The sequence below is a fragment of the Oncorhynchus tshawytscha genome, linkage group LG18 (genome assembly GCF_018296145.1).
Source record: "Oncorhynchus tshawytscha isolate Ot180627B linkage group LG18, Otsh_v2.0, whole genome shotgun sequence".
In the NCBI taxonomy this organism is placed as follows: domain Eukaryota; kingdom Metazoa; phylum Chordata; class Actinopteri; order Salmoniformes; family Salmonidae; genus Oncorhynchus; species Oncorhynchus tshawytscha.
The window spans coordinates 27,279,735-27,306,239 of record NC_056446.1 but is presented as its reverse complement, the minus strand read 5'-3'; the positions used below and the strand labels follow the sequence as shown (position 1 = coordinate 27,306,239).

Here is a 26,505-nt window from a genome sequence, read left to right as displayed (position 1 = left end):
AACAGAACAGCACCTTCTCCTTACAGCTAGGTTGCACATAGCGTCTGAAACAGAACAGTACCTTCTCCTTACAGCTAGGTTGCACATAGCGTCTGAAACAGAACAGCACCTTCTCCTTACAGCTAGGTTGCACATAGCGTCTGAAACAGAACAGTACCTTCTCCTTACAGCTAGGTTGCACATAGCGTCTGAAACAGAACAGCACCTTCTCCTTACAGCTAGGTTGCACATAGCGTCTGAAACAGAACAGTACCTTCTCCTTACAGCTAGGTTGCACATAGCGTCTGAAACAGAACAGTACCTTCTCCTCCAAACAGCTACAGTAGGGAGCCCATAACGGCTGAAACAGAACAGTACCTTCTCCTCCACACAGCTACAGTAGGGAGCCCATAACGGCTGAAACAGAACAGTACCTTCTCCTCCACACAGCTACAGTAGGCTGCCCATAACGGCTGAAACAGAACAGTACCTTCTCCTCCACACAGCTACACTAGGCTGCCCATAACGGCTGAAACAGAACAGTACCTTCTCCTCCACACAGCTACACTAGGCTGCCCATAACGCAGTACCTTCTCCTCCACACAGCTACAGTAGGGAGCCCATAACGGCTGAAACAGAACAGTACCTTCTCCTCCAAACAGCTACAGTAGGGAGCCCATAACGGCTGAAACAGAACAGTACCTTCTCCTCCACACAGCTACAGTAGGGAGCCCATAACGGCTGAAACAGAACAGTACCTTCTCCTCCACACAGCTACAGTAGGCTGCCCATAACGGCTGAAACAGAACAGTACCTTCTCCTCCACACAGCTACACTAGGCTGCCCATAACGGCTGAAACAGAACAGTACCTAGCCTGTATTCTGCAGTCCAACCTGCATTTGTATGCCAGGCTGACTAGGTGTGATATGAGGGGCTGGTATTTGAGGAGCGTTTCAGAAAAGGTCTGCTCTGTGTAACAATGGAATGAGCAGCCCACTTCCAAAATCAGCACGTCCCTCTGGCCTCACCCCACAACAACAATATCGGGCTTGTTCGGCATACAAAAAATACACATCGACATCAAACCAGGCTCCTTTGACGAGAATGTTTGTATTTGTGCTGTTGGTGAGGGCACCTCAGTAAATCAAATCAAATCAAATTTTATTTGTCACATGCACATGGTTAGCAGATGTTAATGCGAGTGTAGCGAAATGCTTGTGCTTCTAGTTCCGACAATGCAGTAATAATCCAACAAGTAATCTAACGAACAATTCCCCCCCAAAAAACTACTGTCTTATACACAGTGTAAGGGGATAAAGAATATGTACATAAAGATATATGAATGAGTGATGGTACAGAGCAGCTTAGGCAAGATGCAGTAGATGGTATCGAGTACAGTATATACATATGAGATGAGTATGTAAACAAAGTGGCATAGTTAAAGTGGCTAGTGATACATGTATTACATAAGGATGCAGTAGATGATATAGAGTACAGTATATACGTATACATATGAGATTAATAATGTAGGGTATGTAAACATTATATTAGGTAGCATTGTTTAAAGTGGCTAGTGATATATTTTACATCATTTCCCATCAATTCCCATTATTAAAGCGGCTGGAGTTGAGTCAGTGTGTTGGCAGCAGCCACTCAATGTTAGTGGTGGCTGTTTAACAGTCTGATGGCCTTGAGATAGAAGCTGTTTTTCAGTCTCTCGGTCCCAGCTTTGATGCACCTGTACTGACCTCGCCTTCTGGATGATAGCGGGGTGAACAGGCAGTGGCTCGGGTGGTTGTTGTCCTTGATGATCTTTATGGCCTTCCTGTAACATCGGGTGGTGTAGGTGTCCTGGAGGGCAGGTAGTTTGCCCCCGGTGATGCGTTGTGCAGACCTCACTACCCTCTGGAGAGCCTTACGGTTGTGGGCGGAGCAGTTGCCGTACCAGGCGGTGATACAGCCCGCCAGGATGCTCTCGATTGTGCATCTGTAGAAGTTTGTGAGTGCTTTTGGTGACAAGCCGAATTTCTTCAGCCTCCTGAGGTTGAAGAGGTGCTGCTGCGCCTTCTTCACGATGCTGTCTGTGTGAGTGGACCAATTCAGTTTGTCTGTGATGTGTATGCCGAGGAACTTAAAACTTACTACCCTCTCCACTACTGTTCCATCGATGTGGATAGGGGTGTTCCCTCTGCTGTTTCCTGAAGTCCACAATCATCTCCTTAGTTTTGTTGACGTTGAGTGTGAGGTTATTTTCCTGACACCACACTCCGAGGGCCCTCACCTCCTCCCTGTAGGCCGTCTCGTCGTTGTTGGTAATCAAGCCTACCACTGTTGTGTCGTCCGCAAACTTGATGATTGAGTTGGAGGCGTGCGTGGCCACGCAGTCGTGGGTGAACAGGGAGTACAGGAGAGGGCTCAGAACGCACCCTTGTGGGGCCCCAGTGTTGAGGATCAGCGGGGTGGAGATGTTATTGCCTACCCTCACCACCTGGGGACGGCCCGTCAGGAAGTCCAGTACCCAGTTGCACAGGGCGGGGTCGAGACCCAGGGTCTCGAGCTTGATGACGAGCTTGGAGGGTTCTATGGTGTTGAATGCCGAGCTGTAGTCGATGAACAGCATTCTCACATAGGTATTCCTCTTGTCCAGATGGGTTAGGGCAGTGTGCAGGGTGGTTGAGATTGCATCGTCTGTGGACCTATTTGGGAGGTAAGCAAATTGGAGTGGGTCTAGGGTGTCAGGTAGGGTGGAGGTGATATGGTCCTTGACTAGTCTCTCAAAGCACTTCATGATGACGGAAGTGAGTGCTACGGGGCGGTAGTCGTTTAGTTCAGTTACCTTAGCTTTCTTGGGAACAGGAACAATGGTGGCCCTCTTGAAGCATGTGGGAACAGCAGACTGGTATAGGGATTGATTTAATATGTCCGTGAACACACAGGTCAGCTGGTCTGCGCATGCTCTGAGGGCGCGGCTGGGGATGCCGTCTGGGCCTGCAGCCTTGCGAGGGTTAACACGTTTAAATGTTTGACTCACCTCGGCTGCAGTGAAGGAGAGACCGCATGTTTTCGTTGCAGGCCGTGTCAGTGGCACTGTATTGTCCTCAAAGCGGGCAAAAAAGTTATTTAGTCTGCCTGGGAGCAAGACATCCTGGTCCGTGACTGGGCTGGTTTTCTTCTTGTAGTCCGTGATTGACTGTAGACCCTGCCACATACCCTGTAGCTACCAGTTCGATAAGGCAGTCATGTCTTGTAATGTATGGTAGTGGTAGTGGTGATCTCATGTGGCTGGGGACTCTCCTCGTCTGAGAAACACTTATCTGGGAACGCCACTCAGCAGGGTTACTTCTTTTATTTATTTTCCACCTCTCTTGCTCTCTTTCCCTGTCTTTATCCCCAGTTTCTCTCTCTCTCTCCTTCTGTAACTCCTCCCACCTCTCTCTCTCTTCCTTTTGAATTTCTACCTTTCTCCTCCCTGACTCCTTCCTCTGTCAACCTCTCTCTGACTTTTCTCTTCTCTCTCTTTTGTCTCGTTCTTCCTCTCCCTCTCAGTGGTGAAAGTAAGCCGGTACCATCCGGTACGGAGTACCAGCAAAATAAATAATGGCGGGGACACCGTACCGATTTGAATATGAGCCTATCACAATAATTAGAACAAAGATGCCAAGAAGTGACACTATTATTTATCATTAACGCATGTCAGAGGTGTGACAAATGTGCAAATGGACTTGAAAACATGTGAAATACACTAACTCTAACCCAAAATCTGGTGTGGTTCGACAAACAGTGTCATTTTGCGAAGGCAGAAGGACAGAGACGCGTGCAGACAGTGGACGCATCAATTGATGTTACTTGTGCAGCAGGCCTAATGAATGACAATCACCATGTCTTTTGGTGTTTTGTTACAGATGTCACTCTTCATTCCTCAAATGACGGGGGCACAGAGCACTTTGTGGCTGCAGGACTTGTTTTAGAGTCGACGAACAACAGATTTACAGTAGCCTTTTGAAGGATTTGATTGACAATCAGATGACAACATCATGACTGGTTACGTTAATGCCACATTAAAAGGTAACACATTGAACAGTTAAACATCAACTCTTTACTATTAGGCCCACAGATATCCTATTCATTTATTAGGGATTCTATAGGTCATTCTATGTTTAGCCCCCCACCAACAATTCTAATTACAATCTGGGAAGAACATAAACCTACTTTCACCCCTGAGTAAACCTGTAACTATGGCAGATGAGTCTCTGTGTGTACGTGAGCGTGGTACCAGCAGAAAACTGTTTGTTTTGATGTCTTTGTTGGTTTTTGTTTGGAGTAAGAAGAGAGCGAGCGAGAGGAGAGGAGAGCGAGGAAGCGACAGCTGCTGAGGGACACAGAGAATAGACACATGCACACACACTCCCACAAATACCCTATGATTGGCGTGAGGAAATCTGCTACTCTCCCACCTAAAAACTGAAAGCAAGAAAGAAAGGTATCTGTAGGAGAAAGTTAGTTACAGTAGCTAGCGCCTGTGGGGCCTCTTCACATCCTAGTGTCTTTGTGTTTTGATTATGTTGTGTTTTGTTGAAACTGTGTTGTAATTAACACACTGCAGCTGAAGTGGGAAGCATCCCTGCCTGTGGTTCCCATGATCCCTCTCTCCACATCTCTTTATCTCTCTTTCTAACCCCTGCTATCTCTCTCTCTCTTTCGCTCTACAGGCTCTCTTCCACTTGTCCCTCTCACCTGACACTGTCAGATAATCTCTTTATTTCCCTCTCTCTCTCTTCCTCTCACCCCCTCTTTATTGTGAGCTGAGTTATTTGTTGTTTCCATGCCCTCCTTATCAGCACACAGGGGTGTAGTGCCGCAACACCATTAGAGAGTACACAGACCTCGTAAAAACAATTCTGAAAATGTATTCTGAAGCTGAATCAATGTCCCGCAACATCACATAATGATCAATTAGTATTTTATATATACTGTACAGTATAATAGCATAGCATAGTATGCCTACAGTATAATGTTACACAAAAAACACCTCATTTCTAGCGCAATTTTAATATGGTTAGCTGAAGCTGAATAGTCGTATTTCCAAAACTCAACACGACACTTGGCAGGATACACAGTTGAAGTTTGCATACACCTTAGCCAAATACATTCAAACTCAGTTTTCAGAATTCCTAACATTTAATCCTCGTAAAATTCCCTGTTTTAGGTCAATTAGGATCACCACTTTATTTTAAGAATGTGAAAAATGAGAATAATAGTAGAGTGATTTATTTCAGTGGGTCAGAAGTTTACATACACTCAATTAGTATTTGGTAGCATTGCCTTTAAATTGTTTAACTTGGGTCAAACATTTCAGGTAGCCTTCCACAAGCCTCCCACAATAAGTTGGGTGAATTTTGGCCCATTCCTCCTGACAGAGCTGGTGTAACTGAGTCAGGTTTGTAGGCCTCCTTGCTCGCACACACTTTTTCAGTTCTACCCACAAATTTTCTATGGGATTGAGGTCAGGGCTTTGTGATGACCACTCCAATACCTTGACTTTGTTGTCCTTAAGCCATTTTGCCACAACTTTGGAAGTATGCTTGGGGTCAAGACCCATTTGCGACCAAGCTTTAACTTTAACTGATGTCTTGAGATGTTGCTTCAATATCCACATAATTTTCCTACCTCATGATGCCATCTATTTTGTGAAGTGCACCAGTCCCTCCTGCAGCAAAGCACCCCTACAACATGATGCTGCCACCCCCGTGCTTCACGGTTGGGATGGTGTTCTTTGGCTTGCAAGCTTCCCCCTTTTTCCTCCAAACATAACAATGGTCATTATGGCCAAACAGTTCTATTTTTGTTTCATCAGACCAGAGGACATTTCTCCAAAAAGTACAATCTTTGTCCCCATGTGCTGTTCCAAACCGTAGTCTGGCTTTTTTATGGTGGTTTTGGAGCAGTAGCTTCTTCCTTGCTGAGCGGCCTTTCAGGTTATGTCGATATAGGTCTCGTTGTACTGTGGATATAGATACTTTTGTACCTGTTTCCTTCAGCATCTTCACAAGGTCATTTGCTGTGGTTCTGGGATTCATTTGCACTTTTTGCACCAAAGTACATTCATCTCTAGGAGACAGAATGCGTCTCCTTCCTGAGCGGTATGACGGCTGCGTGGTCCCATGGTGTTTATACTTGCGTACTATTGTTTATGCAGATGAACGTGGTACCTTCAGGTGTTTGGAAATTGCTCCCAAGGATGAACCAGACTTGTGGAGGTCTTAGCTGATTTCTTTTGATTTTCCCATGATGTCAAGCAAAGAGGCACTGCGTTTGAAGGTAGGCCTTGAAATACATCCACAGGTACACCTCCAATTGACTCAAATTATGTCAATTAGCATATCAGAAGCTTCTAAAGACATGACATAATTTTCTGGAATTTTCCAAGCTGTTTAAAGGCACAGTCAACTCAGTGTATATAATCTTCTGACCCACTGGAATTGTAATAACGTGAATTATAAGTGAAATAATCTGTCTGTAAACAATTGTTGAAAAATTACTTGTGTCATACACAAAGTAGATATCCTAACCGACTTGCCAAAACTAAAGTTTGTTAACAAGAAATTTGTGGAGTGGTTGAAAAATTAGTTTTAATGACTCCAACCTAAGTGTATGTAGACTTCCGACTTCAATTGTAGACTTCCGACTTCAACTGTAAACTTCCGACTTCAATTGTAGACTTCCGACTTCAACTTTGATGGAAACAAAACAGGAGAAAGACAAAAAGCTAACACCATCTTCTCTAATTCAAGAAGGTCTATATTTACGCTACCGTTCAAAAGTTTGGGGTCACTTAGAAATGGATCAGAAATACAATGTTAATATTATAAATGACTATTGTAGCTAAAAACAGCAGATTTCTTTTAAATAGAAAGAGCCTTCCTGTGGAACACAGGACTGATGGTTGCTGATAATGGGCCTCTGTACACCTATGTAGATATGCCACTAAAAACCAGCCGTTTCCAGCTACAACAGTTATTTACAACATTAACCATGTCTACACTGTAATTCTGAGCAATTTGATGTTATTTTAATGGACAAAGAATGTGCTTTTCTTTCAAAAACAAGGACATTTCTAAGTGACCCCAAACTTTTGAACGGGAGTGTATGTTCCCATGAAACTGCGATCAAATGATATGTATACAGAGGCAGGTTAGATATTTCACTGGTAAACCATGAAGAATTATCATTCACCATAAACAGTGATGGATGGCCTGTTTTGAAATGAGGTTTGAGGGTATTAAACATGGAAGGGAAAAAAAGATTGAGACAGTATGTGTGGGCATTGGCTGACATTGCATTTGGAGGATGCATTTGATGCACATTCTATATATTTGTCAGTACAAATGTTGATTGAGAAATGATGTCATTGAACGTTTTTGCTCTCCGGCACAAGGACAGGGCTGGCGATGAATGGGTTGAGCTCTACTAGAATGTAGAGAGGACACCAATACATGTTCCTACTCAAAGGCCATTGATTTGCTAGGACGTTGGCACAAGGAAGTCTGTTTTCCTGGGCTAAATCTGAAACTCATTTGACATTAAAAGGAGCCAGCGGACTCTCGCTGTGGCTCTGCAGGAATTACGTTAAATTCCATCCTTCCCTGGTTATTTGTTTGTGTGTTTGTTCAACGACTGTGAGTTGTCATGTCGTGATGGTTGTGTATCTGGCCTGATGATGTTTATCTAGGACTCTTAGTCTCCTGTGTTTCGACGTGGTTGGTTGGAATCCCAGTGAGACGCTAATGAGTCATTTGAATCTTACCAAGAGCTCAGATTAGTGTGATCCTGGGGTGTGGCTAACGCTGAGAACTATTCTAAACAATACGCTGGTTGTCACGATAGCAGGAGGTCTTTCTTCATCTCTGCTACTGGCCACTTGAGATGTAGGCCCTCCTCCCCTCCATCTGTCCATACATCCATCCCTCCATCTCTCTCTTGCTTAGCTGTGTAGTGCCAGCCTCCTCTCTGCTGTCTTGTATGTATTTTTCTTCTGGCACATCAATCCTGGCCTTTAGAGGGAAGCTAAATATAACTCACCAGCCTGTATGTACTGGCAGAGGTGTACTGTGTGTGTGGGGGGGGGGGTGTATCAGCCATCCAACACCTTTTTATCAGTAAATCAGTCTTTCTTGGTGTGGAACCAAGCTTGGCGAAGACTAATTAAGAGACTTTTGTGTGTGTGTGTTTGCGATGTTGGCATGTGTGTCTAGCCCTGGGGTATTTTCTGAATGAACAGTTTCTACCATGATTTAAATCTCAGTTTGAATACCTATGTTGGCCTGGAGGAACTGTCAGCACGTTCACCTCTGTGTGTGTGTTTGCTTACATCTCTTAGGAGACCTCACTTCCAGTAAAGTATTGTCTTTTTAAAGTTACCAGACTGACAAATCAACTCCATCCATCCGGGAAACTGCACTGCTGTCCAATTCAAACACACTTCAAAAAGGGTGATACAGAATTCCCCTACCTCTCCAGAATTCCCCTTCCTCTCCAGAATTCCCCTACCTCTCCAGAAATCCCCTTCCTCTCCAGAAATCCCCTACCTCTCCAGAAATCTCCTACCTCTCCAGAATTCCCCTTCCTCTCCAGAATTCCCCTTCCTCTCCAGAAATCCCCTTCCTCTCCAGAAATCTTCCTTCCAGACTCTCCAGAAATCCCCTTCCTCTCCAGAAATCCCCTCTTCCTTCTCCAGAAATCCCCTTCCTCTCCAGAAATCCCCTTCCTCTCCAGAAATCCCCTTCCCAGAAATCTCCAGAAATCCCCTTCCTCTCCAGAAATCCCTTCCTCTCCAGAAATCCCCTTCCTCTCCAGAAATCCCCTTCCTCTCCAGAAATCCCCTTCCTCTCCAGAAATCTCCTTCCTCTCCAGAAATCCCCTTCCAGAAATCTCCAGAAATCCCCTTCCTCTCCAGAAATCTCCTTCCTCTCCAGAAATCCCCTTCCTCTCCAGAAATCTCCTTCCTCTCCAGAAATCCCTTCCTCTCCAGAAATCCCTTCCTCTCCAGAAATCCCCTTCCTCTCCAGAAATCCCCTTCCTCTCCAGAAATCCCTCTTCCTCTCCCAGAAATCCCCTTCCTCTCCAGAAATCCCTTCCTTCCTCCTCTCAGAAATCCCCTTCCTCTCCAGAAATCCCCTTCCTCTCCAGAAATCCCCTTCCTCTCCAGAAATCCCCTTCCTCTCCAGAAATCCCCTTCCTCTCCAGAAATCCCCTTCCTCTTCCTTCTCCAGAAATCCCTTCCTCTCCAGAAATCCCCTTCCTCTCCAGAAATCTCCTTCCTCTCCAGAAATCCCCTTCCTCTCCAGAAATCCCCTTCCTCTCCAGAAATCCCCTTCCTCTCCAGAAATCCCCTTCCTCTCCAGAAATCCCCTTCCTCTCCAGAAATCCCCTTCCTCTCCAGAAATCCCCTTCCTCTCCAGAAATCCCCTTCCTCTCCAGAAATCCCCTTCCTCTCCAGAAATCCCCTTCCTCTCCAGAAATCCCCTTCCTCTCCAGAAATCCCCTTCCTCTCCAGAAATCCCCTTCCTCTCCAGAAATCCCCTTCCTTCCTTCCTCTCCAGAAATCTCCTTCCTCTCCAGAAATCCCTTCCTCTCCAGAAATTTCCTCTCCAGAAATCCCCTTCCTCTCCAGAAATCCCCTTCCTCTCCAGAAATCCCCTTCCTCTCCAGAAATCCCCTTCCTCTCCAGAAATCCCCTTCCTCTCCAGAAATCCCCTTCCTCTCCAGAAATCCTCCTCCAGAAATCCCTTCCTCTCCAGAAATCCCCTTCCTCTCCAGAAATCCCCTTCCTCTCCAGAAATCCCCTTCCTCTCCAGAAATCCCCTTCCTCTCCAGAAATCCCCTTCCTCTCCAGAAATCCTCCTTCCTCTCCAGAAATCTCCTTCCTCTCCAGAAATCCCTTCCTCTCCAGAAATCCCTTCCTCTCCAGAAATCCCTTCCTTCCTTCCTCTCCAGAAATCTCCTTCCTCTCCAGAAATCCTTCCTCTCCAGAAATCCCTTCCTCTCCAGAAATCCCCTTCCTCTCCAGAAATCCCCTTCCTCTCCAGAAATCCCTTCCTCTCCAGAAATCCCCTTCCTCTCCAGAAATCCCCTTCCTCTCCAGAAATCCCCTTCCTCTCCAGAAATCCCCTTCCTCTCCAGAAATCCCCTTCCTCTCCAGAAATTCCTCTCCAGAAATCCCCTTCCTCTCCAGAAATCTCCTTCCTCTCCAGAAATCCCCTTCCTCTCCAGAAATTCCCCTTCCTCTCCAGAAATCCCTTCCTCTCCAGAAATCCCTTCCTCTCCAGAAAATCCCCTTCCTCTCCAGAAATCCCCTCTCCAGAAATCCTCTCCAGAAATCCCCTTCCTCTCCAGAAATCCCTTCCTCTCCAGAAATCCCCTTCCTTCTCTCAGAAATCCCCTTCCTCTCCAGAAATCCCCTTCCTCTCCAGAAATCCCCTTCCTCTCCAGAAATCCCCTTCCTCTCCAGAAATCCCTTCCTCTCCAGAAATCCCTTCCTCTCCAGAAATCTCCTTCCTTCCTCTCCAGAAATCCCCTTCCTCTCCAGAAATCCCCTTCCTCTCCAGAAATTCCTCTCCAGAAATCCCTCCTCTCCAGAAATCCCCTTCCTCTCCAGAAATCCCCTTCCTCTCCAGAAATCCCCTTCCTCTCCAGAAATCCCCTTCCTCTCCAGAAATCCCCTCTCCAGAAATCTTCCTCCCAGAAATCCCCTTCCTCTCCAGAAATCCCCTTCCCTCTCCAGAAATCCCCTTCCTCTCCAGAAATCCCCTTCCTCTCCAGAAATCCCTTCCTCTCCAGAAATCCCCTTCCTCTCCAGAAATCCCTTCCTCTCCAGAAATCCCCTTCCTCTCCAGAAATCCCTTCCTCTCCAGAAATCCCTCTCTACCTCTCCAGAAATCCCCTTCCTCTCCAGAAATCCCTTCCTCTCCAGAAATCCCCCTTCCTTCTCCAGAAATCCCCTTCCTCTCCAGAAATCCCCTTCCTCTCCAGAAATCTCCTCTCCAGAAATCCCCTCCAGAAATCCTCTCCAGAAATCCCCTTCCTCTCCAGAAATCCCTACCTCTCCAGAAATCCCCTTCCTCTCCAGAAATCCCCTCCTCTCCAGAAATCCCCTTCCTCTCCAGAAATCCCCTTCCTCTCCAGAAATCCCCTTCCTCTCCAGAAATCCCCTTCCTCTCCAGAAATCCCTTCCCCCTTCTCTCAGAAATCCCTCTCCAGAAATCCTTCCAGAAATCCCCTTCCTCTCCAGAAATCCCCCTTCCAGAAATCTCCTCTCCAGAAATCCCCTTCCTCTCCAGAAATCCCCTTCCTCTCCAGAAATCCCCTTCCTCTCCAGAAATCCCCTTCCTCTCCAGAAATCTCCTTCCTCTCCAGAAATCTCCTTCCTCTCCAGAAATCCCCTTCCTCTCCAGAAATCCCTTCCTCTCCAGAAATCTCCTTCCTCTCCAGAAATCCCCTTCCTCTCCAGAAATCCCTTCCTCTCCAGAAATCCCTTCCTCTCCAGAAATCCCTTCCTCTCCAGAAATCCCTTCCTCTCCAGAAATCCCCTTCCTCTCCAGAAATCCCTTCCTCTCCAGAAATCCCCTTCCTTCCTCCTCTCCAGAAATCCCTTCCTCTCCAGAAATCCCCTTCCTCTCCAGAAATCCCCTTCCTCTCCAGAAATCCCCCTTCCTCTCCAGAAATCCCCTTCCTCTCCAGAAATCCCCTTCCTCTCCAGAAATCCCTTCCTCTCCAGAAATCCCTTCCTCTCCTTCCTCCAGAAATCCCCTTCCTCTCCAGAAATCCCCTTCCTCTCCAGAAATCCCTTCCTCTCCAGAAATCCCCTTCCTCTCCAGAAATCCCCTTCCTCTCCAGAAATCCCTTCCTCTCCAGAAATCCCTTCCTCTCCAGAAATCCCTTCCTCTCCAGAAATCCCCTTCCTCTCCAGAAATCCCCTTCCTCTCCAGAAATCCCCTTCCTCTCCAGAAATCCCCTTCCTCTCCAGAAATCCCCTTCCTCTCCAGAAATCCCCTTCCTCTCCAGAAATCCCCTTCCAGAAATCCCCTTCCTCTCCAGAAATCCCTTCCTCTCCAGAAATCCCCTTCCTCTCCAGAAATCCCTTCCTCTCCAGAAATCCTTCTCTCAGAAATCCCTTCCTCTCCAGAAATCCCTTCCTCTCCAGAAATCCCTTCCTCCAGAAATCCCTCCAGAAATCCCCTTCCTCTCCAGAAATCCCCTTCCTCTCCAGAAATCCCTTCCTCTCCAGAAATCCCTTCCTCTCCAGAAATCCCCTTCCTCTCCAGAAATCCCCTTCCTCTCCAGAAATCCCCTTCCTCTCCAGAAATCCCTTCCTCTCCAGAAATCCCTTCCTCTCCAGAAATCCCCTTCCTCTCCAGAAATCCCTTCCTCTCCAGAAATCCCTTCCTCTCCAGAAATCCCCAGAAATTCCTCTCCAGAAATCCCTTCCTCTCCAGAAATCCCCTTCCTCTCCAGAAATCTCCTTCCTCTCCAGAAATCCCCTTCCTCTCCAGAAATCCCTTCCTCTCCAGAAATCCCCTTCCTCTCCAGAAATCCCCTTCCTCTCCAGAAATCCCCTTCCTCTCCAGAAATCCCCTTCCTCTCCAGAAATCCCTTCCTCTCCAGAAATCCCCTTCCTCTCCAGAAATCCCCTTCCTCTCCAGAAATCCCCTTCCTCTCCAGAAATCCCCTTCCTCTCCAGAAATCCCCTTCCTCTCCAGAAATCTTCCTTCCTCTCCAGAAATCCCCTTCCTCTCCAGAAATCCCTTCCTCTCCAGAAATCCCTTCCTCTCCAGAAATCCCCTTCCTCTCCAGAAATCCCTTCCTCTCCAGAAATCTCCTTCCTCTCCAGAAATCTCCTTCCTCTCCAGAAATCCCCTTCCTCTCCAGAAATCCCCTTCCTCTCCAGAAATCCCTTCCTCTCCAGAAATCCCCTTCCTCTCCAGAAATCTCCTTCCTCTCCAGAAATCCCTTCCTTCCTTCTCCAGAAATCCCCTTCCTCTCCAGAAATCCCCTTCCTCTCCAGAAATCCCTTCCTCTCCAGAAATCCCCTTCCTCTCCAGAAATCCCCTTCCTTCCTTCTCCAGAAATCCCTTCCTCTCCAGAAATCCCTTCCTCTCCAGAAATCCCCTTCCTCTCCAGAAATCCCCTTCCTCTCCAGAAATCCCCTTCCTCTCCAGAAATCCCCTTCCTCTCCAGAAATCCCCTTCCTCTCCAGAAATCTCCTTCCTCTCCAGAAATCCCCTCTTCCTCTCTCAGAAATCCCCTCCTACCTCTCCAGAAATCTCCTACCTCTCCAGAAATCCCCTACCTCTCCAGAAATCTCCTACCTCTCCAGAAATCCCCTTCCTCTCCAGAAATCCCCTTCCTCTCCAGAAATCTCCTACCTCTCCAGAAATCTCCTTCCTCTCCAGAATTCCCCTTCCTCTCCAGAAATCCCCTTCCTCTCCAGAAATCCCCTTCCTCTCCAGAAATCCCCTTCCTCTCCAGAAATCTCCTTCCTCTCCAGAAATCCCCTTCCTCTCCAGAAATCCCCTTCCTCTCCAGAAATCCTTCCTTCCTTCTCCAGAAATCCCCTTCCTCTCCAGAAATCCCCTTCCTCTCCAGAAATCCCTTCCTCTCCAGAAATCCCCTTCCTCTCCAGAAATCCCTCTTCCTCTCCAGAAATCCCTTCCTCTCCAGAAATCCCCTTCCTCTCCAGAAATCCCCTTCCTCTCCAGAAATCCCCTTCCTCTCCAGAAATCCCCTTCCTCTCCAGAAATCCCTTCCTCTCCAGAAATCCCCTTCCTCTCCAGAAATCCCCTTCCTCTCCAGAAATCCCTTCCTTCCTCTCCAGAAATCCCTACCTCTCCAGAAATCCCCTTCCTCTCCAGAAATCTCCTTCCTCTCCAGAAATCCCTTCCTCTCCAGAAATCCCTTCCTTCCTCTCCAGAAATCCCCTTCCTCTCCAGAAATCCCTTCCTCTCCAGAAATCCCCTTCCTCCCCTTCCAGAAATCCCCTTCCTCTCCAGAAATCCCTACCTCTCCAGAAATCCCTTCCTCTCCAGAAATCCCTTCCTCTCCAGAAATCCCCTTCCTCTCCAGAAATCCCCCTCTCCCCCTCTCCAGAAATCCCTTCCTCTCCAGAAATCCCCTCTCCAGAAATCCTCTCCTCTCCAGAAATCCCTTCCTCTCCAGAAATCCCCTACCTCTCCAGAAATCCCCTTCCTCTCCAGAAATCCCCTTCCTCTCCAGAAATCCCCTTCCTCTCCAGAAATCCCCTTCCTCTCCAGAAATCCCCTTCCTCTCCAGAAAAATCCCCTTCCTCTCCAGAAATCCCCTACCTCTCCAGAAATCCCCTACCTCTCCAGAAATCCCCTCCTCTCCAGAAATCCCTACCTCTCCAGAAATCCCCTTCCTCTCCAGAAATCCCTTCCTCTCCAGAAATCCCTTCCTCTCCAGAAATCCTTCCTCCAGAAATCTCCTCCTCTCCAGAAATCCCATTCCTCTCCAGAAATCTCCTACCTCTCCAGAAATCCCCTTCCTCTCCAGAAATCTCCTACCTCTCCAGAAATCCCCTTCCTCTCCAGAAATCCCCTTCCTCTCCAGAAATCCCCTTCCTCTCCAGAAATCTCCTCCTCTCCAGAAATCCCTTCCTCTCCAGAAATCCCTTCCTCTCCAGAAATCCCTTCCTCTCCAGAAATCCCCTTCCTCTCCAGAAATCCCTTCCTCTCCAGAAATCTCCTTCCTCTCCAGAAATCCCCTCCAGAAATTCCTCTCCAGAAATCCCCTTCCTCTCCAGAAATCTCCTTCCTCTCCAGAAATCCCTTCCTCTCCAGAAATCTCCTACCTCTCCAGAAATCCCCTTACTCTCCAGAAATCTCCTACCTCTCCAGAAATCTCCTACCTCTCCAGAAATCCCCTTCCTCTCCAGAAATCTCCTTCCTCTCCAGAAATCCCCTTCCTCTCCAGAAAGCCCCTTCCTCTCCAGAAATCCCCTTCCTCTCCAGAAATCCCCTTCCTCTCCAGAAATCTCCTTCCTCTCCAGAAATCCCCTTCCTCCAGAAATCCCCTTCCTCTCCAGAAATCTCCTTCCTCTCCAGAAATCCCCTTCCTCTCCAGAAATCCCTTCCTCTCCAGAAATCCCCTTCCTCTCCAGAAATCCCCTACCTCTCCAGAAATCTTCCTCTCCAGAAATCCTCCTCTCCAGAAATCCCTACCTCTCCAGAAATCCCCCTACCCTCTCCAGAAATCCCCTTCCTCTCCAGAAATCTCCTCCCTCTCCAGAAATCCCCTCAGAAATCTCCTACCTCTCCAGAAATCTCCTCTCCAGAAATCCCTACCTCTCCAGAAATCCCCTTCCTCTCCAGAAATCCCCCTTCCTCTCCAGAAATCCCCTTCCTCTCCAGAAATCTCCTTCCTCTCCAGAAATCTCCTTCCTCTCCAGAAATCCCCTTCCTCTCCAGAAATCCCCTTCCTCTCCAGAAATCCCCTTCCTCTCCAGAAATCTCCTTCCTCTCCAGAAATCCCCTTCCTCTCCAGAAATCTCCTACCTCTCCAGAAATCCCCTTCCTCTCCAGAAATCTCCTCCCTCTCCAGAAATCCCCTCCCTCTCCAGAAATCTCCTACCTCTCCAGAAATCTCCTACCTCTCCAGAAATCTCCTACCTCTCCAGAAATCCCCTTCCTCTCCAGAAATCCCCTTCCTCTCCAGAAATCTCCTCCCTCTCCAGAAATCCCATTCCTCTCCAGAAATCTCCTACCTCTCCAGAAATCCCCTTCCTCTCCAGAAATCTCCTACCTCTCCAGAATACTCCTTCCTCTCCAGAAATCCCTTCCTCTCCAGAAATCCCTTCCTCTCCAGAAATCCCCTTCCTCTCCAGAAATCCCATTCCTCTCCAGAAATCCCTTCCTCTCCAGAAATCTCCTTCCTCTCCAGAAATCCCTTCCTCTCCAGAAATCCCATTCCTCTCCAGAAATCCCCTTCCTCTCCAGAAATCCCCTTCCTCTCCAGAAATCCCCTTCCTCTCCAGAAATCTCCTACCTCTCCAGAAATCCCCTACCTCTCCAGAAATCCCCTTCCTCTCCAGAAATCCCCTTCCTCTCCAGAAATCTCCTTCCTCTCCATTAGTGTAGTATAATAATAGAGAGTGAAGAGCAGAGGTGGTGTGACTGGTGCTATGTTGCTGCTGCTGCCTGCCTGGCTGGTCTCTCTGTGGGTCTATAGCTTTTAACACACTGGCACCCATTGGATATGGATCCTCTTCTCAGGGGAGGGATCTATAGACCAACTGAAGTGTGTTGTGTGTGTGTGTCTATATGATGTTTCGTTGTTCTGAGACAGTAAACATCACACCACAGCAGTATCACACAAGCCTGCATACCTCCCTCTCTCTCCTTTGCTCTCTTCCTCTCCACGCTCTGTCCATCGGTTGTGCTTCGTCTTTCCGTATGTCTGTCCACGGCTCTATATTCCCTTATGGCTTTGTTAACTCTACTCAAATACGTACACACACACTCTCTCTCTCCTCTGCCTCAGAGTGACATACTCTCTAGTTGTAGAGTGCTCTGTCTTACCGCTGTACCTGAAAGATAACTCTTATTTAAACTAATCACACTCCTGCCACTCACCTCTCACTCCAAGTTGTCTACACACACACACACACACACACACACACACACACACACACACACCAGCATCCCAATCCTCCGTCTCTCAAATGCACATGTAGGCTACCTGGGTGCAATTACGTTTGTGTCACATCAGATACGTGAGAATAGCTTTTTGATACGAAAGGAGTCAAACGCCCAACAGACTAGGTTCTACTTAAAATCCCCACATGACGATGCTGCAGGCAGTCAGGCAGGCAGTTGTGTGCTGATTTTCTCTCACTCTCTATCGCATACACTCTCTCCCTCTCTCCCTCCCTACACCCCCTCCCTCCCTCTCTCCCCCCTCTGTGGGTTGAGACAGTAAAGGGAACGTGCTGTTCCGATGGCTGTTGCTCAGAGCTTGAGCTGTGGGTTTGATTTCCACATCAGATGTGTTCAAATCGCTTTGGAGATATATATTTGTTATAAACATTGATGGCTCTAGCAAAGGTAAAGTCCTTTCCTCTGACTTTATGTTCAGGCTTGACTCAGCCTGCTCTGTATAAGGATGGGGAAGGGCATTGGCTTGTTACGTTCATTTAGTGTAAAATCCATCCTTTGTTGTAAACCCAAGGCACAGTCAAGGCAGTGATTTTGCAATAAAAATGATGTTTTTATTAGCAAACATTCATCCGATGCTGTATTAAATGATCACTGCTAAGTGTACAGAGAGAGTTAAGTTTTTTATTATTCTGTTTTTATTTCACCTTTATTTAACCAGGTAGGCCAGTTGAGAACAAAAACATCACAGAGTTACACATGGAATAAACAATCATACAGTCAATAACACAATATAAATATGTGTATACAGTGTGTACACTATAATGGGAAAAGGTTATTATTTAAGATCCAGGCCATGTAGTGTTTGTTACTAGTTTGTTCCGGTCCACAGGTGTGTGTAGTTTTCAGCACCTTACGGCAGTAGGCAGGCAGGAACATACAATGTATCTTATCTTCTCCCCACATCAGATGTGACTGACACACAACTGTGGCTCCAGTCATGCTGTCATGGTGCTGCTACAAACACACACACACACCGCAAGCACAAACACACACCATCATGAGATGAAGATTGCGTGTGATAGGATCAGACTGCCACATTGACATTACCTGAGTCCAGTAGCTAGAGACTTACTGGAACATTAGCTGAGACCTGAGGCCAGTAGCTAGAGACTTACTGGAACATTAGCTGAGGCCAGTAGCTAGAGACTTACTGGAACATTAGCTGAGGCCAGTAGCTAGAGGTTTACTGGAACATTAGCTGAGACCTGAGGCCAGTAGCTAGAGACTTACTGGAACATTAGCTGAGGCCAGTAGCTAGAGGTTTACTGGAACATTAGCTGAGGCCAGTAGCTAGAGACTTACTGGAACATTAGCTGAGGCCTGAGGCCAGTAGCTAGAGACTTACTGGAACATTAGCTGAGGCCTGAGGCCAGTAGCTAGAGGTTTACTGGAACATTAGCTGAGGCCTGAGACCAGTAGCTAGAGGTTTACTGGAACATTAGCTGAGGCCTGAGACCAGTAGCTAGAGGTTTACTGGAACATTAGCTGAGACCTGAGGCCAGTAGCTAGAGACTTACTGGAACATTAGCTGAGGCCAGTAGCTAGAGGTTTACTGGAACATTAGCTGAGGCCAGTAGCTAGAGGTTTACTGGAACATTAGCTGAGGCCAGTAACTAGAGACTTACTGGAACATTAGCTGAGGCCTGAGGCCAGTAGCTAGAGGTTTACTGGAACATTAGCTGAGGCCTGAGACCAGTAGCTAGAGGTTTACTGGAACATTAGCTGAGGCCTGAGACCAGTAGCTAGAGGTTTACTGGAACATTAGCTGAGACCTGAGGCCAGTAGCTAGAGACTTACTGGAACATTAGCTGAGACCTGAGGCCAGTAGCTAGAGACTTACTGGAACATTAGCTGAGGCCTGTAGCTAGAGGTTTACTGGAACATTAGCTGAGGCCAGTAGCTAGAGGTTTACTGGAACATTAGCTGAGGCCAGTAGCTAGAGACTTACTGGAACATTAGCTGAGGCCAGTAGCTAGAGACTTACTGGAACATTAGCTGAGGCCAGTAGCTAGAGACTTACTTGAACATTAGCTGAGGCCAGTAGCTAGAGGTTTACTGGAACATTAGCTGAGGCCTGAGGCCAGTAGCTAGACACTTACTGGAACATTAGCTGAGACCTGAGGCCAGTAGCTAGAGACTTACTGGAACATTAGCTGAGACCTGAGGCCAGTAGCTAGAGACTTACTGGAACATTAGCTGAGACCTGAGGCCAGTAGCTAGAGACTTATTGGAACATTAGCTGAGACCTGAGACCAGTAGCTAGAGACTTACTGGAACATTAGCTGAGACCTGAGGCCAGTAGCTAGAGACTTACTGGAACATTAGCTGAGACCTGAGGCCAGTAGCTAGAGACTTACTGGAACATTAGCTGAGGCCAGTAGCTAGAGACTTACTGGAACATTAGCTTTTAGCTCAGCTACTAACACACTAGTCTTGGGTTGGAGCTTTTGGATATGAACCTGGGTTCCCCAAATGTCTGTCCCAATACCGATCCTAAATAGATCTGTTGTATACAGATCTGCTGTATAGAGATTGGTTGGCTATTACTCCACTGGAGGGAGGTTTGGAACTGAGAGGTTATTACAAGTACCATTACTCAGAAGCACCATGGAATAACCGCTTATGTATGTGAGATAATATGCCATGCTTATGTTGACATTGTGAAAGAGCCCACTGCAGTGAAGCTGTGAAAAAAAGTATTCTCCCTCCGTTTCGGGTGTTCTGACTATTGCCGTCTGTGTGTCTCTGTGTGTGTGTGTGTCTCTGTGTGTGTGTGTCTCTGTGTGTGTGTGTCTCTGTGTGTGTGTGTGTGTGTCTCTGTGTGTGTGTGTGTCTCTGTGTGTGTGTGTCTGTGTGTGTGTGTGTGTGTGTGTGTGTGTGTGTGTGTGTGTGTGTGTGTGTGTGTGTGTGTGTGTGTGTGTCTCTGTGTGTGTGTGTCTCTGTGTGTATGTGTGTCTCTGTGTGTATGTGTGTCTCTGTGTGTGTGTGTCTGTGTGTGTGTGTCTCTGTGTGTGTGTGTCTCTGTGTGTGTGTGTCTCTCTGTGTGTGTGTGTGTGTGTGTGTGTGTGTGTGTGTGTGTGTGTGTGTGTGTGTGTGTGTGTGTGTGTGTGTGTGTGTCTCTGTGTGTGTGTGTGTGTCTCTGTGTGTGTGTGTCTCTGTGTGTGTGTGTGTGTCTCTGTGTGTGTGTGTGTGTCTCTGTGTGTGTGTGTGTGTGTGTGTGTGTCTCTGTGTGTGTGTGTGTGTGTCTCTGCGTGTGTTTTGACCTAGAGGTGGACAGTAATGTACCTGTAGCTAAATAGATGGTCACAGCTCAGACTGATAGTGCTGTGGTCCCCCAATGGCCCTGTTTACAACACACACACTTCAAGGCATTCCTTCCTGCGACAGAGACCACTGTGCAGAAGAAAGACCTGTCATTCTCTGTGATTCTATTTTTAAAGACCACCAGTACATTTTCATGGAATATCCTTGACTCCGTGTTGTGTGCTAGTGTATGTGAGAGAGAGCCTGTATTCATAACTGCTCTTATCAAGGCCCAGAAAGACATCTCATTCCTTTGATGAGGAGAGTACACTACACTACACACCCGTCTGACTTTTACTTCACAGGCCAGATACAGTAGACACCACTGATTGATGATGTCAAACACAGTGACAGACCAGCCTATGGTACAGAATACAGTTCGTCATTCCAGCCTACAGCAGCATCGCCCTATCCATCACACTCTGTCATCCTCATAAAAGAGGAAACTAGTCATGATATTCAATGGTATTACTATTGAGTTAGCTGGCTATTACAGTATAGAGAAATGAGTTAGTAGTGAGTTTTTTTTAGCCACAAGGCAATTCAGTGATGACCTCCAGGTCAAGCTATAGCCATAGCTGTTCTCAAGACAATATGGAAAATAATCATGTATTGTCTGGCTGTGGCCAACGGCTTAATTTTTTGACTTTTATTTAATTGAAGGCAACAACATATCCATGGTAACCAAACCCAATTAGTCTATTTAAGGAGTGTGTTGTTTTATTGATCCTGTTATGGTGATGTAATTTCTGTTCTGTTTGTTATCATCTCGTTAAGACCTGGGCCTGCAGCTGTTAGTCAGATGGAAACAGTGGAAATGTTACTGCAGGAGCGTTCACGCCTCAATTTAGTCATTTAGTCATTTAGCAGACGCTCTTATCCAGAGTGACTTACAGGAGCAATTAGGGGTTACTGCCTTGCTCAAGGGCACATTGACAGATGTTTCACCTAGTCGGCTCAGGGATTCAAACCAGCAACCTTTCGGTTACTGGCTCAACACTCTTAACCACTAGGCTATCTGCCGACTCTGAAGTGGCACTTTATTGTGACTCAGATTTTAATCTACACAATATCGGGCCAGGATATCAGTAACAGACTGATCAGCTGAAATAATAATAATAACTTTAATAATAACAATTCCACTCCCCCCCCCCCTCCCCTGTCAACATCTCCTCTGAAAGGCAGAGGAAGTGATGTCCGGTCACCACAATCGCTTCGAGAGGGAGTACCGGGGGACACCGTGGGAGAGGCGGGACATCGTCCGTTCGGCCGGCCTCCTTAATGGAGCGGGAGCCAATAACTGCTGCGCCGCCGCTGTCGGCAATGGAAACAACCGGCCGGGACTCCTCCCACTGCCCGTCATCCCCTCCCTCCTGCCCACCCCAGTTACGGTTGCTGTGACGACGTCGAGTGGTGGTGACATGGTCGTCAAGCGTCAAGGAGGGGTCACGATCGCTGTCGCTGGTTCTGCCAAGGTAAGAACACACAGCTCCTCTTTCTCTCCAAACCATTTACCTCCCTCCTCATTATGCACTGTTTCCACTCTCTAACCGTTCTCTCCACACAGCTCCTCTTTCTCTCCAAACCATTTACCTCCCTCCTCATTATGCACTGTTTCCACTCTCTAACCATTCTCTCCACACAGCTCCTCTTTCTCTCCAAACCATTTACCTCCCTCCTCATTATGCACTGTTTCCACTCTCTAACCATTCTCTCCACACAGCTCCTCTTTCTCTCAAACCATTTACCTCCCTCCTCATTATGCACTGTTTCCACTCTCTAACCATTCTCTCCACACAGCTCCTCTTTCTCTCCAAACCATTTACCTCCCTCCTCATTATGCACTGTTTCCACTCTCTAACCATTCTCTCCACACAGCTCCTCTTTCTCTCCAAACCATTTACCTCCCACAGCCTCAAACCATTTATGCACTGTTTCCACTCTCTAACCATTCTCTCACACAGCTCCTCTTTCTCTCCAAACCATTTACCTCCCTCCTCATTATGCACTGTTTCCACTCTCTAACCATTCTCTCCACACAGCTCCTCTTTCTCTCCAAACCATTTACCTCCCTCCTCATTATGCACTGTTTCCACTCTCTAACCATTCTCTCCACACAGCTCCTCTTTCTCTCCAAACCATTTACCTCCCTCCTCATTATGCACTGTTTCCACTCTCTAACCATTCTCTCCACACAGCTCCTCTTTCTCTCCAAACCATTTACCTCCCTCCTCATTATGCACTGTTTCCACTCTCTAACCATTCTCTCCACACAGCTCCTCTTTCTCTCCAAACCATTTACCTCCCTCCTCATTATGCACTGTTTCCACTCTCTAACCATTCTCTCCACACAGCTCCTCTTTCTCTCCAAACCATTTACCTCCCTCCTCATTATGCACTGTTTCCACTCTCTAACCATTCTCTCCACACAGCTCCTCTTTCTCTCCAAACCATTTACCTCCCTCCTCATTATGCACTGTTTCCACTCTCTAACCGTTCTCTCCACACAGCTCCTCTTTCTCTCCAAACCATTTACCTCCCTCCTCATTATACACTGTTTCCACTCTCTAACCATTCTCTCCACACAGCTCCTCTTTCTCTCCAAACCATTTACCTCCCTCCTCATTATGCACTGTTTCCACTCTCTAACCATTCTCTCCACACAGCTCCTCTTTCTCTCCAAACCATTTACCTCCCTCCTCATTATGCACTGTTTCCACTCTCTAACCGTTCTCTCCACACAGCTCCTCTTTCTCTCCAAACCATTTACCTCCCTCCTCATTATGCACTGTTTCCACTCTCTAACCGTTCTCTCCACACAGCTCCTCTTTCTCTCCAAACCATTTACCTCCCTCCTCATTATGCACTGTTTCCACTCTCTAACCATTCTCTCCACACAGCTCCTCTTTCTCTCCAAACCATTTACCTCCCTCCTCATTATGCACTGTTTCCACTCTCTAACCATTCTCCTCATGCAAAAGTCTCTTTCTCCCTCTCTTGCCAACTCTTTTAATATCCATCCCCGCCAAGACCTTTACCCCCGTCTTGTCTTTCTCTATTTATGCTACCCTTATTTTACCAGGTAAGATGACTGAGAACACATTCTCTGCAGCGACCTGGGGAACAGTTACAGGGGAGATGAATGAGACAATTGTAAACTGGGGATAATTAAGGTAGCCATGATGGTATTTAATCAGGACACCAGGGTTACCACCCCCTACTCTTACAATAAGTACCATAGAATCTTTAGCGACCACAGAGAGTCAGGACACACGTTTAAAACATCCCATCCGAAAGATGGCCCCTTACACAGGGCAATGTCCCCAATCACTGACCTGGGTCATTGGGATATTTTTATAGACTAGAGGAAAGAGTGCCTCCTACTGGCCCTCCATCACCACTTCCAGCAGCATCTGGTCTCCCATCCAGGACCAACCCTGCTTAGCTTCAGAGGTAAGCCAGCAGTGGGGTCTCTCTCTCATCCCCATCTCGCTCTGCCAAATGGCTGGCTTGTTCCCTCTTTCTTCCTCCCTAATTTTCTCCTCTCGTTATGTAAATGACCTGCTGCAGCAGTTGAGATGTGGCCAAGCCATAGCTGCTTACGGACCTCTCAGCTTGGACAGCTTTTTCAGGCAGGTGATTATCCATATTTGGATATACTAAAAACGTTGATGACAATTTTGCTGCTGGCGCTTCTTATTATGTTCATCAGAACTGGGAATCTAAAAAAGTTATAAGCCCTAGTACCACTTTGAGATCTGAGCTCTTTATTTGACTTTCAATCAGTGACTGGTGTTTTCTCTTCTCTCCTCTTCTCTCCAAGGAGTTATCTAGCCAGCTCTGAGAGAAGAAGCTTCACCACACCAAGTTAGAAAGCTCAGCCTTATTCCTTGTCCTGGCTCTGCTAGCTCGACCACTGTTCATATTCCTCCAACTCCACAGGCCCTGGGCTTGTCTGCACCTCTCTCAACCTCATATCACATCATCCTGTTACCATCAGGTTTCTGTTTTCTCTTCCCCTCTCTCTCTTTCTCTCTCTCGCTCGCTCTCTCTCTCTCTCTCTCTCCTTTCTATTTTTCCTCTTTCTCTTCTTTCTCTCTCTCTCCTTCCTCCTATTTTCTTTCTCCCCCTTCTCTCTCTCTCTCTCTCTCTCTCTCCAACTCTCTCTATCCTCTACCAAGCAGTAGTGGTACACAAGGCTGCAGTAATTTAGCATCATTAGGTGGCTGAGTGAACTCTCTGACCACAGAAATGGTAAATGTTAAATCTCCTCCGGCAACCAAGCGGCCTGCTTTTGTCGGCTGAATAATGACATTATATCTGGAACAGAAGTCTCAGCATCCACCGTCTCCCACCATGGCTATTGTCATCAGTCAATGGCTGCCACAGTGATTAGGACCACTCCGTATGGCTTCCATATATTTAGCATATAGCGTCAGTAGCATGGCTGGTCTGAGATGTGAGTGTCAGATACATGGAAGGGTGTGTGCAGGGGGGGGGGGCTTACCTTTCTCCTCTGTGTTGTCTTTGTCACTTCTTTGTAACCCTGGCATACTGTAGCTGAATAGAGAATAGAAGCATTAAATAGGCTGTCGCTGTGTGTGTGTGCGCGTGCTAGTCTCCTTCACATCACAGGGTGTCCGCCACACAATGCACAGGCAGCACAACATCTGGCCTTGTACACAGGCCTGTGGGCTGGGTGTGCTTGCATGCATGTCTTAGTGTGAGTCTGTGGCCCTGTGGGCCTTACTGTTGAGTGTGTGTACAGTTTGTATTTTTGCATATACTTGGACAGTGCATGAGTACTTGTGTGCATAAATGTTTCATGTTTTATCTTTTCCAACGCCTGCGTCTGTGTACACAGATAAATCCTTGGCTGTTGACGCCACTACGCTAGTTCTGTTTTCAGGTGATGAATAATGTGTAAAGGCACTCACTGGGTCGTTGTGGTTATACTCAGAGAGAAAGCAGCGTGGCAATCAGGGTTTATTTATGGTCAGGGACAGATTAAAACAGGCCATTCGCTTACATAGATTAATCAAGTAATTACCCAGAACAAGAGAGGAGGACAATGTATCCTGATTTGTAAAGGGGGTATTGGCTTGTGGCTAGAAATAATATTTATCAACAGATTTTTCAGAATGTTTTTTTTAATCATAACGTTATTTGGTATCATTTTTTATCAGAATGTGATTTGGTATTTGTAAGGGTGTTAAGGAAAGGTGATGTTGAATGGATCCTTTTCATCTTTCGATGCTAAAATGAATATTCCAGAGAAATATCCTTCTCATGGTTGGTTGGATCTCCCATTGTTACATGCTGTGTATTTCGGAATCTAGAAGTCTAATGCCCTCGTTTCACAGGCCAATTCCCTGTTTCCTGTTTAATACTGTTAACCTCTTCAGCTCCTCCATATAAAATCTACATCTCTACTGGTTTCCTGTTTAATACTTTTAACCTCTTCAGCTCCTCGATATAAAATCTACATCTCTACTGGTTTCCTGTTAATTTCTACTGGTCTTGTATTCCATCTCTACTGGTTTTCTGTTCCATCTCTACTGGTTTTCTGTTCCATCTCTACTGGTTTTCTGTTCCATCTCTACTGGTTTTCTGTTAACTTCTACTGGTCTTGTATTCCATCTCTACTGGTTTTCTGTTCCATTTCTACTGGTTTTCTGTTCCATCTCTACTGGTTTTCTGTTTCATGTCTACTGGTTTTCTGTTCCATCTCTACTGGTTTTGTGTTCCATCTCTACTGGTTTTCTGTTCCATTTCTACTGGTTTTCATAATACACTGATACAAAATATAAACGCAACAATTTCAAAGATTTTACTGAGTTACAGTTCATATAAGGAAATCAGTCAATTGAAATAAATTCATTAAACCCTAGTCTATGGATTTAATATGACTGGGAATACAGATATGCATCTGTTGGTAATAGATATCTTTAAAAAAAAAAAGGAGGGGCATGGATCAGAAAACCCGTCAGTATCTGGTGTGACCACCACTTGCCTCATGCAGCGTAACACATCTCCTTCACATAGTTGATCAGGCTGTTGATTGTGGCCTGTAGAATGTTGTCCCACTCCTCTTCAATGGCTGTGAAAAGTTGATGGATATTGGCAGGAACTGGAACACGCTGTCGTACACATCGAGCCAGAGCATCCCAAACATGCTCAATGGGTGACATGTCTGGTGAGTTTGCAGGCCATGGAAGAACTGGGGCATTTTCAGCTTCCAGTTATTGTGTACAGATCGTTGCGACATGGGGCTGTGCATTATCATGCTGAAACATGAGGTGATGGCTGCGGATGAATGGCACAACAGTGGGCCTCAGGTTCTCGTCACGGTATCTCTGTAACTCTGTGCATTCAAATTGCCATCAATAAAATGGAATTGTGTTTCGTTGTTCGTAGCTTATGCCTGCCCATACCATAACCCCACCGCCACCATGGGGCACTCTGTTCACAACGTTGACATCAGCAAACCACTCG

At 46.7% G+C, this 26,505-nt stretch overlaps 1 protein-coding gene across 1 annotated transcript in view; it reads left to right on the top strand.

Moving 5' to 3' along the window:
* The window catches only part of LOC121839982 (kelch-like protein 29), a 157,889-nt gene extending 132,030 nt beyond the window's left edge, over window positions 1-25,859 (top strand). The window contains exons 3-4 of the mRNA XM_042300891.1: window positions 21,192-21,485; window positions 23,834-25,859. Of these exons, the coding sequence (XP_042156825.1) occupies window positions 21,192-21,485; window positions 23,834-23,854 (315 nt within the window). The 3' untranslated portion in view covers window positions 23,855-25,859. The remainder of the gene's footprint in view (window positions 1-21,191; window positions 21,486-23,833) is intronic.
* Window positions 25,860-26,505: the final 646 nt, after the last annotated feature.